We start from the raw sequence: 16,580 nt of genomic DNA on the forward strand, positions 1-16,580 counted from the left end.
ATCTGAATCTTCTGCTGTATCCCCCCTACTTTATGATATCTAATCATTACAGAGTAATTTGCTATAAAAGCCATAGCCAAACATATTATACGTGAAATTACAAACAGAAAGTGGAAAATTCGGGCTGGATTTACAGAATGTCTGCCTTGATGGACAATATATCCCAGCGTAGAGGCTGGGAACTGATTCTGGAGCCAGCCCCTAAAGCTGCATATAAAGCCCCCGCTTACTGATCAGTCATTAGGCTTAGATGGGCGCTGCACAAATGAATTGGTTCTGTAAAGTGGAATAAATAGACAGCCGGCACTATCTCACACACCGCTGAGTGAATGGAGTTATTTTGCAGCTGCTGAATTCTAATTTGCTCAGTAGCAACATTTGTGACATTAGCATATTGGAGCATATGACACGACAATAGAGCTTACTCTATTATTTAGAATGCTGCACCAACGTATCTCTTTTAATACCAGAACGCTCTGCGGTGTATTGTGCGCCATAATTTTCTGCGCAACCAGGAAGAAGGAAAGGGCCCAAGGTCATAAAACACGTAGAGACATGAAGCATTTATCATAAGAAAAAAAAAGTGGAAATTATGTGAATTACAATAAAAAATCGAAATGATAAAAATAAAATGTTCTTCTTGGAAGCCGGACGTTTGAGATGTTCATGTTTGAATGGCTACTTAGCATTTAAAGAGGTACTCTGCCCCTAGACATCTTATCCCCTATCCAAAGGATTGCGGGGGTCCAGCTGCTGGGGACCCCCACGATCTTGGCTGCGGCACCCCAGACATCCGATGCGTGGAGCGAACTTCGCTCCATGCTAGATGACTGGCGATGCGGGGTGGAGGCTCGTGACATCACGGTCGGGCCCCACTCGTGACGTCACGGCCATGCCCCCTCAATGCAAGTCTATGGTAGGGGGCGTGACGGCCGTCACGCCCCCTCCCATAGACTTGCATTGATGGGGGCGTGGATGTGACGTCACAAGCCTCTGGCGCTGCACCCAATGTTCTAAGCAAACACCGGGTGCAGCAAGGAGATCGCGGGGGGATAAGATGTATATGGGCAGAGAACGCATCACCAATAGATTTCTGTTTCCTAAATAAATCTTCATACTGATACACAATCTTTTTTTATTGATTTTTATTTCCTTATTAATTTTTTTTTTATATTGAACTTTCTTTACATGATGAGGGGCAGCCATCTTGAGTTAGCTGAACCTCTGGACTGTGGATAGCCGTACAGAAGTTCACCGTCCAATGGAACGTGTTGTGAGCATGCTCTGTACATTGAGCAGGGTGAGAGGAATATTCCCATCACCTATTGTCAAGGGTGTAATCTGTGTCATCTGTCTCCATCTGTGATATAGAGGTGTTATCTTTCACTGTAATCCTGTCACTCATGGTAAAGAGGAGAACGCTGAGAAGTGATCTCAACAGAACAGGAAGCAGGAGCTTATGGTGAGGTTTAGCGGTCAGTTTGAAACCTGCCATATTGTTATAACCTTTTCCCAACACTTGATGTACTATTATGTCATGGTGTTGTATGGAGCACCTGAGCAAACCTCTCCAGTGCAAACTTCCTCTGGAGCATACAGCAGCTGATAAGTACTGGAAGGATTAAGATTTTTTTAAGAGAAGTAATTTACAAATCTGTTTAAGTTTCTGGAACAATTAGATTTGAACAAAATAATAATAATAATGTTTTATTTCTGAGTACCCCTTTAACCAGTTAAGGACGCAGGGCGTACATGTAGCGGGCTGAGCGTGGATTAAACCCAGTGGGTCCAGACTGCTATCAGCAGCCAGGACCCAGGGTTAATGCCGGGCTTCACCAATCGGGCCGATGCCCGGCATTAGCCCTTTAGACGTCCCAATCAAAGTTGATTGTCTAAAAAGAGAGGACGGTGGGAGCTCCTCGCCGTCCGATGGGTCTTCTATTGCTTCAAGCCTGCCATGCAGACTGGAGCAGCAGAGCACAGATAACACTGATCATTGCTATGGCATAGCATTGAACAGTGTATGCAATCAAAAGATTGCATGGTATAGCCTAGGGACTAAAAAAAAGTTAAAAGTGTAAAAAAATATATATATATATTTAACCTCTTAAGGACCAATGACGTCCTGGGATGTCATGGCACCCTGGGCTTTAAGGACCAATGACGTCCCACGACGTCATGGCCTTTTCCGGTCCCTGCCGCTCGCCGGGCAGAGATCGGAACTGGATGCCTGCTGAAATCCTTCAGCAGGCATCCAGGGCAAACGCCGAGGGGGGCCATGTAGGCCCCCCATGTTGGCGATCGCCGCAAATCGCAAGGGAAATCGCCCTTGCGATCTGCGGCGATACCGGGCTGATCGGGTCTCTGGGACCCGATCGCCCGGAAATTTTGCATGATCCCGGCTGTCAGACAGCCAGGACCATGCTAATGTATTGGAGCGAGGTGGCAAACCTGCCACCTCCTCCTATACCCTGCGATCTGTCGGTTAGTTAACCGACCAATCGCAGGGGGGGGGGGGGGGGGCGTTTACTTCCTCCCGTCCTGCCCGGCCCCTGAAAGTCCGGACAGGACGGGAGGAAGACTGGAGGAAGCAGCGGGGGACGGGGGAGTGCTGGGGACCGGCCCCGGTACTTACCTCGTTCCTGAAGACCTGGATCCCTGCGATGAAGACGGCGGCGGCGGCGACAGGTGAGTAGATCTTCAGCCGCGGTCGGGCCCTTTACAGCAATGCACGTCGCCGTAAAGCGACATGCATTGCTGTATTGGGACCCTGTATACTACAACTCCCAGCATGCCCAGACAGCCCTTGGCGTCTGGGCATGCTGGGAGTTGTAGTTTTGCAACATCTGGAGGTCCACAGTTTGGAGACCACTGTGCCCTTCCAGATGTGGCAAAACTACACATCCTCAGCATGCCCTTACTGTCCAGGCATGCTGGGAGTTGTAGTTCTGTAACATCTGGACAGTTTGGGCATACTGGGAGTTGTAGTTTTGCAACATCTGGAAGGGCACAGATTGGGAACCACTGTATTAGCAAACTGTAGTCCTCCAGATGTTGCAAAACTACAACTCCAAGCATGCTGGGAGTTGTAGTTCGGCAACATCTGGCTCTAAAGATGTTGCCGAACTACTACTTCCAGCATGCCTGAGAATGCTGGGAGTTGTAGTTTTGCAACAACAGGAGGCACACTGGTTGGGAAACATTGTCTGTTTCCTAACTCAGTGTTTCCCAACCCGTGTGCCTCCAGCTGTTGCAAAACTATAACTACCAGCATGCACTGAGACTGTGCATGCTGGGAGTTGTAGTTTTGCAACAGCTGAAGGTTCCCCCCCCCCCCCTGTGAATGTACAGGATACATTCACATGGGCAGGGGCTTGCAGTGAGTATCAGGCTGCAAGTTTGCAATGCAGCTAATTTTGCGCGGCAGCTCAAACTCGCAGCGGGAAACTTGCTGTAATCCCCCCGCCCGTGTGACTGTACCCTAAAAACACTACACTACACTAACACAAAATAAAATAAAAAGTAAAAAACACTACATATACACATATCCCTACACAGCCCCCCTCCCCTCCCCAATAAAAATGAAAAACGTCTGGTACGCCACTGTTTTCAAAATGGAGCCTCCAGCTGTTGCAAAACAACAACTCCCAGTATTGCCAGACAGCCGTTGACTGTCCAGGCATTCTGGGAGTTTTGCAACAGCTGGAGGCACCCTGTTTGGGAATCACTGGCGTAGAATACCCCTATGCAAATCCCTAATTCAGGCCTCAAATGCACATGGTGTTCTCAATTTGGAGCCCTGTCGTATTTCAAGGCAACAGTTTAGGGCCACATATGGGGTATCGCCGTACTCGGGAGAAATAGCCAAACAAATGTTGGGGGTCTTTTTCTCCTTTCATCCCTTAGGAAAAGGTGAAGTTGGGGTCTACACCAGCATGTTAGTGTAAAAAAATTAATTTTTTACACTAACATGCTGGTGTTGCCCCATGCTTTTCATTTTGACAAGAGGTAAAAGGGAAAAAAGCCCCCCAAAATTTGTAATGCAATTTCTCCCGACTACGGAGATACCCCATATGTGTGCGCAAAGTGCTCTGGGGGCGCACAACAAGGCCCAGAAGGGAGAGTGCGCCATGTACATTTGAGGTGATTTGCAAAGGGGTGGCTGATTGTTACAGCGATTTTGACAAACGCAAAAAAAACAAAACCCCACATGTGACCCCATTTCGGAAACTACACCCCTCACGGAATGTAATAAGGGGTGCAGTCAGAATTTACACCCCACTGGTGTCTGACAGATCTTTGGAACAGTGGGCTGTGCAAATAAAAAATTTTGTACAGCCCACTGTTCCAAAAGATCTGACAGACACCAGTGGGGGGTAAATGCTCACTGTACCCCTTGTTACATTCCTCAAGGGGTCTAGTTTCCAATATGGTATGCCATGTGGGGGTTATGTTGCTGTCCTGGCACCATAGGGGCTTCCTAAATGTGACATGCCCCCGAGCAAAATTTGCTCTCAAAAAGCCAAATATGACTCCTTCTCTCCTGAGCATTGTAGTTCGCCCATAGTGCACTTCAGGTCAACTTATGGGGTACCTCCATACTCAGAAGAGATGGGGTTACAAATTTTGGGGGGTATTTTCTGCTATTAACCCTTGCATAAATGTGAAATTTGGGGGGAAACACATATTTTAGTGAAATTTTTTTAAATTTTTTTTACATATGCAAAAGTCGTGAAACACCTGTCAGGTATTAAGGATCACTTTATTCCTTGTTACGTTCCTCAAGTGGTCTAGTTTCCAAAATGGTATGCCATATGTTTTTTTTTTTTCCTGTTCTGGCACCATAGGGGCTTCCTAAATGCAAAATGCCCCCCAAAAACCATTTCAGAAAAACGTACTCTCCAAAATCCCCTTGTCGCTCCTTCGCTTCTGAGCCCTCTACTGCGCCCGCCGAACACTTTACATAGACATATGAGGTAGGTGCTTACTCGAGAGAAATTGGGCTACAAATACAAGTATACATTTTCTCCTTTTACCCCTTGTAAAAATAAAAAAATTGGGTCTACAAGAACATGCGAGTGTAAAAAATGAAGATTGTGAATTTTCTCCTTCACTTTGCTGCTATTCCTGTGAAACACCTAAAGGGTTAAAATGCTGACTGAATGTCATTTTGAATACTTTTGGGGCTGCAGTTTTTATAATGGGGTCATTTTTGGGGTATTTCTAATATGAAGACCCTTCAAATCCACTTCAAACCTGAACTGGTCCCTGAAAAATTGTGATTTTGGAAATTTTGTGAAAAATTGGAAAATTGCTGCTGAACTTTGAAGCCCTCTGGTGTCTTCCAAAAGTAAAAACACGTACATTTTATGATGCCAACATAAAGTGGACATATTGTATATGTGAATTAAAAAAAATGATTTGGAATATCCATTTTCCTTACAAGCAGAGAGCTTCAAAGTTAGAAAAATGCAAAATTTTAAAATTTTTCATCAAATTTTGGAATTTTTCACTAAGAAACGATGCAAGTATCGACAAAATTTTTACCAATAACATAAAGTACAATATGTCACGAAAAAACAATCTCAGAATCAGAATGATAGGTAAAAGCATTCCAGAGTTATTAATGTTTAAAGTGACAGTGGTCAGATGTTCAAAAAACGCTCTGGTCCTAAGGTGTAAAATGGCCTGGTCCTTAAGGGGTTAATAAATGTGAATAAGCCCCTTCCTAAATAAAAGTTTGAATCACCCCCATTTCCCATTTTTTTAATAAATAATATAATTTAAAAAAAATAATAATATGTGGTACTGCCATGTGCGTAAATGTCAGAACTATAAAAATATAGGGTTAGCTAAACCACACGGTTGATGGCGTATACGTTAAAAAATACCAAAGTCCAAAATTTTGCATTTTGGTCACTTCATATACCATGAAAAGTTTATGAAAAGCGATCAAAAAGTCCCATTAAAACAAAAATGGCACCAATAAAAACTACAGACCATGGCGCAAAAATTAGCCCTCATATATGCGGAAAAATAAAAAAGTTATAGGGGGTCAGACAATTTTAAAATTCTAATTTTGGTGCATGTAGTTTTTTAAAGTAGTAAAATAAAAAAAAAACTACATAAATTATCCTTGTAACCGTATGGACCAACAGATTAAAGATAAGGTGTCATTTTCAGCATAAAGTGCACTGCGTTGAAACGGAATGTCTAAAAAGTTGCAAAATAGCGTGTTTTTAAAAAAATTTCTCCCCACAAACAGTTTTATTTCGTTTTTCCGACAATTTCATTCTGCTTTACTCTACTTTTCTATTCCTGGATAACCCCTTTAATGTAATTGTGTCTCATCTTGTTTTCACATTAGAGGCCAAAGGAACTATGGGTAAAAATGCTCTATGATTAGGTGGGGTCTACAGGGGTCCCACTAACCATTTTCCTCAAAATTATTATTCAGTTAACATTCCTATGAATGGATTTGCCTGACAGTTGTAGAGGAACAGTTCAAAGGAACTTACTCCAATAATGACCACCAAACATCTTTTTATGGTGGATATTGGGGGTCTTATTCTTATTTATGGTGCTGTAGAACAAGCCCTGCAGGTGTCCCTTGTAGCTCTGGAACAGATGTGCAGTTGTCTGAACTCAGACATTTAACCCTTTCATCTTGGGCAATACGAACTGTGGTATAATCATCGGTGTGTCCCCAGTGATGTGACTGAGTTCTTGGAATTCCCCATAACTTTAATCCTGGGACCTGGAAAGGATCCCTGGGCTGCCCTTACGCATAGCTTATTGTTAGCACACATTGCCAAAAATCTGAAAGGAAAGAAAATTGGGGCAAACAATCAAAACACGTGTCGAGGTGGTGGTGAGGTGCATCATGGACCCTCACTATGTCTCAATTAGGTAGAAAGGAAGGCAAAAATGACCGTCTCTGGTGCTGGTCTGCTTCAGTGGTTAGGACTCAGACATCTGATGTAGTGGTTTAACCCCTTAAGGACGCAGCCCTTTTTCACCTTAAGGACTGAGCCCTTTTTCGCAATTATGACCACCGTCGCTTTACAAATTAATAACGCGAAAACACTTTTACCGAATATTCTGATTCTGAGATTGTTTTTTCGTGACATATTCTACTTTATTTTGGTGGTAAATTTTCGGCGTTAATTGCATCCTTTTTTGGTGAAAAATCCCAAAATTTCATGAAAATTTTGAAAATGTTGCATTTTTCTAACTTTGAAGCTCTCTAATTGTAAGGAAAATGGATATTCCAAATAAATTTTCTTTTTCTTCACAACCACAATATGTCCACTTTATGTTGGCATCATAAAATGGACATACTTTTGCTTTTTGAAAAAATTAGAGGGCTTCAAAATAGAGCAGCAATTTTAAAAAATTTCATGAAAATTGCTAAATCTGAAGGGACAGATGTTACAGAACCACAACTCCCAGCATGCCTGGGCAGTCTAGGCATGCTGAGAGTTGTAGTTTGGCAACATCTGGAGGGCTACTGTTTGGGCACCACTGTAACAGTGGTCTCCAAACTGTGACCCTCCAGATGTTGCAAAACTACAACTCCCAGCATGCCCAGACAGCCTTTGGCTCTCTGGGCATGCTGGGAGTTGAGGTTTGGCCCCCCTAGTGGTTGCCACAGTAAAGATCGATTTACTTTCACTTTCAATTCCCCCCCCCCCCCCCCCCACTGTCGATTCACTACCTGATCAGGATCCTGCAGGCTCCAGCGAAGATCCCAGGTCCCCAGGCATCTTCTCCTGCAGGTACGGCCTCCATCTTCTTTCCAGAGCCCCTCGACATCCAGGGGCGGGCAGAATGGGGGGTTTCCATGGCAACCCCCTGTCCTGCGCTGCCATTGGTCAGAACTCCGTTCTGAGTAATGGCAGGGGATAGGAGTAGATCGCAGCTTTGCGACCTCACTCCTATCCTTTAGGCTGATTGGGGCTGTTGCTGACAACTCCGATCAGCCCTATTTTCCGGTTGATCGGGTCACCAGAGACCCGATCAGCCCGGAATTGGAGAAAATCGCATGTCTGAATTGACATGCGATTTTCTCCGATCGCCGACATGGGGGCGCCGATCGCCAACATGTGCCAGGGTGCCTGCTGAATGATTTCAGCAGGCATCCGGCTCCGGTCCCCAACCGGCAAGCGGTGGGGACCGGATTTCCCATGGGCGTATGGATACGCCCTCGGTCCTTAAGGACTCGGAATGCAGGGCGTATCCACATGCCCTGTGTCCTGAAGAGGTTAAAAAGGTTTTATTGTATAAAACATATGCAACGCGTTTCTGGCCCAAAATGGACCCTTCGTCAGGCAAGGTGCTTCAGCACCTTGCCTGACGAAGGGTCCATTTCGGGCCAGAAACGCGTTGCATCTGTTTTATACAATAAAACCTTTTTAAACCACTACATCAGATGTCTGAGTCCTAACCAGTGAAGCAGACCAGCGCCGGAGACGGTCATTTTTGCCTTCCTTTCTACCTAATTGAGACATAGAGGTGGTTTTTGCCTTCCTTTCTACCTATCTACCCTGTTTCCCCAAAAATACACCCTACCCAGAAAATAAGCCCTAGCTGGATTATCGGGGTGGGCTGCAATATAAGCCCTACCCCGAAAATAAGATCTAGGCCAGGGGTACTCAACTTGCGGCCCGCGGTCCAGATCCAGACCGTGGCCGCCAGTAATGTGGACCGGAACGCTCCCCCCCTCCCCCCCCACCCCCCTTTGGCTGGTCCCTTGGCAAGTTAAATGTGCCGGGGCAGGGACACTGTCGCTTTAAAACGTCCGCGCGTATGCACGCTCGACGTCACGGACGTGTCCCTGCCCCGGCTGCTAAGCAGCAGAAGGAGATCCCGCCGCCAAGAGCTGCAGCTTCAGTTGCGGACGCTATGAAGGTGGGGTAGTGCTGGTTTCCGCTGGGGATGAAATTATTATTATGGCAGAGGGGTGGGGGGCACTTTAGGAGTGTGGAGGACGACAGGGGAAGGGGAGGATGTGGGGGCTGTAGCAGTGTGGAGGATGGGGGGCTGCAGGAGTGTGGAGGATAGGGGGCTGTAGCAATGTGGAGGATGGGGGGGCTGCAGAAGTGTGGAGGATGGGGGGCTGCAGAAGTGTGGAGGATGGGGGGCTGCAGGAGTGTGGAGGATGGGGGCTACAGGAGTGTGGAGGATGGGGGGCTGCGGGATTGTGGAGGATGGGGGGCTGTGAGAGGATGGGGACCTGTAGCAGTGTGGAAGATGGGGGGGGGTGTGTGCGGCATCCTCCACACTGCTACAGCCCCCCATCCTCCACGCTGCTACAGCCCCCCATCCTCCACACTCCCACAGCCCCTCATCCTCCACACTCCTGCAGCCCCCCAAAAATAAATAAGCTCTAGTGTGTTTTTTGTGACTAAAATTAATATAAAACCCAGTCTTATTTTCGGAGAAACACGGTGTACTGGGAGAACGAGTTGATCCCAGAGGACCGTGGCTGCAGGCCTGGATATTGTACAAAGCCAGGGGAGGTGTTGTGCTCTTAGCACAACCCCACTTGGTGAGTAATGCTCTTGACCATCTCTTATACCTCTTCATGAACGCACTTCACTAGGGGCGCAACCCCTTCTCCCTCTTTTTTCTCTTTATGTCTCAATTTTTTGGCACAGTATTACGTTGTAGGTTTACATATGTTATACCTTTGGGTTACATTCTGTTAGGGTCTTTACTTGGTGTTCCTCACCCTTGTGTTTTCTCCTTGTGGGGTGTATGTGTTTTAAGGGTGGGTTGATTTTAAGTGGGAGGGCTGTTCTTGTATTTGATACATAACAAAGCATCTGGATTACATATTTGCCTCGGCGTCAGTATTTGTAGGTTTATGATTTATTTTGGCACTGCTAGTTTTGTATGTTTTGATTCATTTTAAATTCTGTCTAAGGGTGTTATCTGTATGTGAGTGTTAATTAGCAGTAAAAAAGACCCCCGTACCCTATATACCCCTGCTAGTGGGCACTATATGTGGACCCTATGCAGGACCCTTTTCCCTTAGAAAATTAAGATAAATGCCCTATTTAGCAATTTCAGCTGTAGCGGGATAAGATTGTACTGTATAGCGGGTTCACCAAAAGCCCACTTTGATAACTCTTTAATTGCATTTTGCCCCTGCCCCTGTTTTAACCCCTTAAGGACCAAGGGTTTTTTCATTTTTGCACTTTCATTTTTTCACTTTACCTTTAAAAAATCATAACTCTTTCAATTTTGCACCTATAAATCCATATGATGGCTTACTTTTTGCGCCACAAATTCTACTTTGTAATGACATCAGAAATTAGACCCAAAAATCTACGACGAAACGGAAAAAAATAATAATTGTGCAACAAAATTGAAGAAAAAATAGCATTTTGTAGCTTTTGGGAGCATCTGTTTCTACGCCATACATTTTTCATTTCAAATTGTCATCTTCTGACACCTATAACTTTTTTACTTTTCTGTGTACAGGGCGGTATGGGGGCGAATTTTTTGTGCAGTGATCTGACGTTTTTAGCGGTACCATTTTTGTATTGTTCGGACTTTTTGATAGCTTTTTATTCATTTTTTGATGATATAAAAAGTGACCAAAAATACGCTATTTTGTACTTTGGAATTTTTTTGCACGTACGCCATTGACCGTGCGGTTTAATTAACTATATATTTTATAATTCTGACATTTCGGCACGTGGTGATACCACATATGTTTATTTTTATTTACACTCTTTATTTTTTTTAAATGGGAAAAGGGGATTGATTCAAACTTTTATTAGGGAAAGGGTTAAATGATCTTTATTCACTTTTTTTTCCCACTTGTTTTTGCGGTGTTATAGCTCCCATAGGGGGCTATAACACTGCACACACTGATCTTTTACATTGATCAATGGTTTCTCATAGGAAACCATTGATCGATGATTCTGCCGCTTGACTGCTCATGCCTGGATCTCAGGCACTGAGCAGTCATTCGGCGATCGGACACAAGGAGGTAGGTAGGGGGACGTTCCTCATGTCCTACAGCTGTTTGGGACGCAGCGATTTCACGGCGGCGGTCCCGAACAGCCCACTGAGCTAGCCGGGGTAGTTTAGTTTCACTTTAGACGTGGCGATCAACTTTGAACACCACGTCTAAAGGGTTAAAAGCACACGGCACCGGGATCAGTGCCACGCGCTATTAGCCATGGCCCCGCTTTATAGAAAGGGAGCAGACTCAGGGCGTACAGGTACGCCCTGTGTCCTTAAGGGGTTAAAGGGGTACTCCGGTGAAAAACTATTTTCTTTAAATCAACTGATGCCAGAAAGTTAAACAGATTTGTGAATTACTTCTATTTAAAAATCTTAGTACTTAGTCTTCCAGTACTAATCAGCTTCTGTATGCTCCACAGGAAGTTTTATTACTTTTTAATTTCTTTTCTTTTCATGCTGACACCTCTGTCCATGTCAGGAACTGTCCAGAGCAGGAGAGATTTGCTATGGGGATTTGCTCCTACTCTGGACAGGTTCTGAGACAGACAGAGGTGTCAGCAGAGAGCACTGTTGTCAGACGGAAAAAAAAAAAAAGAACTTCCTCTGGAGCATACAGCAGCTGATAAATACCGGAAGGATGAAAATTTTTAAATAGAATTTTGCAAATCTGTTTAACTTTCTGGCATCAGTTGATTTAAAAAAGAAAATCACAGGAGTACCCCTTTAAAACAGGGGCATGAACAAAATGCACATAAAGAGTTATCAAAGTGGGTTTTTTGGTGAACCCGCTATACAGTCTAATCCCGCTACGGCTAAGTTTCCAACCAGGAAACCAGCCAAAGCCAGAAGTGTATTCAAAAGGAATAGGACATATAAAGGAAGGACTAACACTTCTCCTCCCTTATGGATCCACTTCTGATTGTGGCTCAAAAACTGCCAGAAAAAAAACCAAGTGGAGACTTAGCCTACAGCTGAAATTGCTAAATAGGGCATTTATCTCCATTTTCTAAGGGAAAAGGGTCCTGCATAGTGTCCATATATAGTGCATTTATATATATAAATTTCCAGCGGAGTACCCCTTTAAGAAACAGAAGTTTTGAGAAAATACATAATGCATGCACTATAGCAGGTCTTCCAGTCACCGCATGTATAAATAAATAGCTTGTTTATAAAATAAGCATCTTAGGCTAGTAAATAGATATGTCAGAATATGGTGGGGGGGAAAAAAGAACAAACATAAAAATAATAAAAAGAGAGAGTGGTCCAGCTCCAGCAGCCTGTGAGATGTGGAAGGTGGGGTTACACATTAACTGCTGAGCCTAACAATTGATGGCTGCTAAGTGCCGGCACAGGTCAAGAATTGTTTGAAATGTTGCAAATGGTTTCCCTGGGTAACAGCAAATCAGGTTCTCCAGCCTCAGAGCTGCATTTCCAAAACGACAGCCAGGTATCAGCAGCAGCAGCAGCATCAGCAGCAGCAGCCACAGCAGCCAGTGTATGACTGCAAGGACAGAGAGCAATGTCTGGACTACAGGGACCAGGGACAGCCAGCAGCAGCCTGTGAACTGCACCCCACCAGCACCACCATGAAGAAGCACTCAGCCAAGGTGGCCCCTGTGTCATCCTTCAGTGTCTCAGAATTACATGCAGCTATCATAGACGGTAATGATTCTCTATACTTTATGGCATCACCCATACAAGTCTATGGAACTTCTCTGCTGCTCAAGTTCATTGCACTAAATAGGAATTCTCTGAGATGCTTTTTTTTTTTTTTTTTACATCCATTGCATTTTTTACTATGTTGATGTTATTTTGTTACTTGTATGTTTTGGATCATTAGATGATGAGACAGTGTGTATTGGTTTTACCTTTAGATGGTATAATACATTGCTACACATATATATATATATATATATATATATATATATATATATATATATATATATGCATAGCCTGTATGTGTCTTATATATGTATGGAGTATAATATATACTGTATAGATTCAGAGCTATTTGGGTTTGTGTTCTCAATGCTTTATAGCAGTGTTCTCCAAGCAGGGTCCCTCCAGCTGTTGCAAAACTACAACTCCCAGCATGCAGTCTGTATGTGTCTTATATATGAGCATTTATGGAGTATACTATATTCACTGTATAGATTCAGAGCTATTTGGGTTTGTGTTATCAATGCTTTATAGCAGTGTTCTCCAAGCAGGGTCCCTCCAGCTGTTGCAAAACTACAACTCCCAGCATGCAGTCTGTATGTGTCATATATATATATATATATATATATATATATATATATATATATATGAGCATTTATGGAGTATACTATATACTGTATAGATTCAGAGCTATTTGGGTTTGTGTTGTCAATGCTTTATAGCAGTGTTCTCCAAGCAGGGTGCCTCCAGCTGTTGCAAAACTACTACTCCCAGCATGCAGTCTGTATGTGTCTTATATATGAGCATTTATGGAATATACTGTATACTGTATAGATTCAGAGCTATTTGGGTTTGTGTTGTCAATGCTTTATGGCAGTGTTCTCCAAGCAGGGTGCCTCCAGCTGTTGTAAAACTACAACTCCCAGCATGCAGTCTGTATGTGTCTTATATATGAGCATTTATGGAATATACTGTATACTGTATAGATTCAGAGCTATTTGGGTTTGTGTTGTCAATGCTTTATAGCAGTGTTCTCCAAGCAGGGTGCCTCCAGCTGTTGCAAAACTACAACTCCCAGCATGCCCGGACAGCCGAAGGCTGTCCGGGCATGCTGGGAGTTGTAGTTTTGCAACAGCTGGGGGCACCCTGCTTGGGAAACCCTAGGCTAAGTTGTGTCTTGAAGTGACATTTTGTTGGCTGTGCCTATGACAAAACTCTGCTACGTCGACAAACTTAACAAATACCCTTTGTCTGAACGGTAAATATTCCTAGTGTTGTGTAATGTTATGTAAATAGCGTTCACTTCATGTGCAAAGCCTCATAAGTCAAGGGGCTACAATAGCAGGCAGTAACTTTAGGACAGCGTTTCCCAACCAGGGTGCCCCCAGCTGTTGCAAAAAAAAAACTACAACTCCCGGCATACCCGGACAGCCTTGGGAGTTGTAGCTTTGCAACAGCAGGAGGCACTCTGGTTGGGAAACACTGCTTTTAGGAGTTCTCACCAGATGTTAACTCCTCAGTTTGTGTGTAGTTAGGCATCCAGTCCTTTCTATACAGATGTAGCAGAGCTGAATTAGTTTTTTTTTTTTTAGACACAACTTATTGGAATGTCGTTACGTAGGATTGTTGGTTTTAGTGCAAACGCTCACTGCATTCTAAAGAAATAAATGGCAAAAAAAATCACATACTACCCGCAACCTACCCTACCCCCCCTACCCCCTCCCCCCCCCCCCCCCCCCCCAGCCTTTGGAGACAATAGGCATCAATGCAGTAACTTTATTAGTATTTTAATCCTTACAGTGCTGCAGTCTCCTCTTCACCTTGAGACTCAAGAGAATACAGGACCAGTTAGTTTCCAGGAATGGTAACGATGGGGAGCAAATCCATTGCGTAGGTTTTCTGTTTGGGGGTACCCACTTTGCCCTCTACGCTGTGCCCATTAGGCATTTAAAAATCGTGCAGACCGTCAACGCTGGTATGAGAAGTCCTCAAGAGAATGTCCTTTCTATTTTTTTATTTTATTATTTTTTTTTTTTTTTTAACCCTTTTCTATCCATAGGGCAGAGTTGGCGAGTCGGTGGAATCTGCGCTATGCGCTCTCTGATCCTGCTGCAGTCTCTTCTCTCACAATATTCAAGTCTTGTCTGTGGTGACAGCAACCTGACGTCAGCTCTAATGCTCAAAAGAAGGAGATAGGGAAGAGAGGGGGAGAGAGAGAGAGAGAGAGAGGGGGGGGGGGATAGCAAGTGTTAAACTGTAGCAATAATAATAATAATCCATGGCTGTCCACATAACCTTGTCTGTTCTTGAAAGGGACGTGCAGGCTGAGCGCCGTCTGTCTGTCTCATGGCGCTGATGGATACTTTGCATTCCGCCTTGTTTTATTTTTTCATAGGATAATATTGGATCGGAGGGGAAGAGATGAAAGGGTTAATAGCACTTTCTCGTATGTAACGGGAATGTATCATGGCACATATTGAGTATCGTGGCCTCTGTATTATTGCTATACATGGCTCGGGATCTGGATCTACTTTATATGGATGAAGCTGAACTCAATTAGGTGCTGGAGTATTTAGTCCAGATGATCCCCATCTATCATTGCCTGGGCTTCACTTGTAAACATTAGTCCTTGAGTTGTCCTCTTCTTTCAAGTTGGAAAAAAATTGTTTCTTGCATCTGGTCCTTAGAATCCTCAATGACTTAAGTATGTGATGAATCGATGGGGATATATCACTGCATTAATAGCAATGTGACCCTGAATGGTGACACATGGAGTGGCTACTGTTTATTACAGTGTTTCCCAACCAGGGTGCCTCCAGCTGTTGCAAAACTACAACTCCCAGCATGCCCGGACAGCCGAAGGCTGTCCGGGCATGCTGGGAGTTGTAGTTTTGCAACAGCTGGAGGCACCCTGGTTGGGAAACACTGGTTTATTATTTTAGACCCTTGTTCCAACATATACACTAGAGATGAGCGAACTTACAGTAGATTCGATTCGTCACGAACTTCTCGGCTTGGCAGTTGATGATTATCCTACGTAAATTAGTTCAGCTTTCCGGTGCTCCGGTGGGCTGGAAAAGGTGGATACAGTCCTAGGAAAGAGTCTCCTAGGTCTGTATCCACCTTTTCCAGCCCACGGGAGCACCTGAAAGCTGAACTAATTTATGCAGGAAAAGGCATCAACTGCCGAGCCGAGAAGTTCGTGACGAATCAAATTTACTGTAAGTTCGCTCATCCCTAATATACACCATAAACCTGCCTAGGATTTATGCTTCTATGTGTGAGTACGTCTATAATAGACCATATGTTGGAAGATGCCAATTATAATAATTATTATTATTTTTTTCTGTATGAAACATAGTCACATAGGGGGAGATTTATCAAAACCTGTGTAGAGAAATAGTTGCCCAGTTGCCCATAGCAACCAATCAGATCCCTTCTTTCATTTTGCAGAGGCCTTGTTAAAAATGTAAGAAGTGATTTGATTGGTTGCTCTGGGCAACTCAGCAACTTTCCCTCTGGACAGATTTTGATAAATCTCCCCCATAGTTGTTAAAGGAAATCTGTCACCAGTGTCACCTGCACTAACTTGTTGGTACCGACAGATAGTGCAGGTGACACTGATGACAGCAGTACTTACCTTGTCTCGTTCCGTGGCAGGAATCTCCGTAGGGCTCAAGTCCTGCAGAAATGCATGGGAACGGAGTTCCTGCACTTTTTTCACAGCAGGAACACCGTTCTCTTTAGCAGGAGTCCTGCAGGACCAGCCCTTGAGTGGAAATCTTGGATGAGTTCCCTCACTTTATTTTCCAGGATTTGACCCCTGGATCTCCGGTAATCTTGTCCGTTAAAGGGGTACACCCCCTCTCATAGGCTTGCATTGAGGTGGGCGGAGCGTGATGTCACACAGGGCGGAGCCTTGACGTCACAACGCTCCGGCC

General features: G+C 44.2%; 1 protein-coding gene across 4 annotated transcripts in view; it reads left to right on the top strand.

Moving 5' to 3' along the window:
- The window catches only part of SLC35F4 (solute carrier family 35 member F4), a 276,300-nt gene that overhangs the window by 118,569 nt on the left and 141,151 nt on the right, over nucleotides 1–16,580 (top strand). Inside the window, exon 1 of one of the 4 annotated variants that reach the window (XM_056545541.1) lies at nucleotides 12,333–12,642. The exons of 2 other annotated variants lie outside the window; for them this stretch is intronic. In XM_056545541.1, the coding sequence (XP_056401516.1) occupies nucleotides 12,567–12,642 (76 nt within the window). In that variant the 5' untranslated portion in view covers nucleotides 12,333–12,566. Of the gene's footprint in view, nucleotides 1–12,332; nucleotides 12,643–16,580 lie in introns of those variants that run through there. One more of the 4 variants, XM_056545543.1, reaches the window with a different exon arrangement.

Source organism: Hyla sarda, chromosome 11, assembly GCF_029499605.1.
Source record: "Hyla sarda isolate aHylSar1 chromosome 11, aHylSar1.hap1, whole genome shotgun sequence".
In the NCBI taxonomy this organism is placed as follows: Eukaryota; Metazoa; Chordata; class Amphibia; order Anura; family Hylidae; genus Hyla; species Hyla sarda.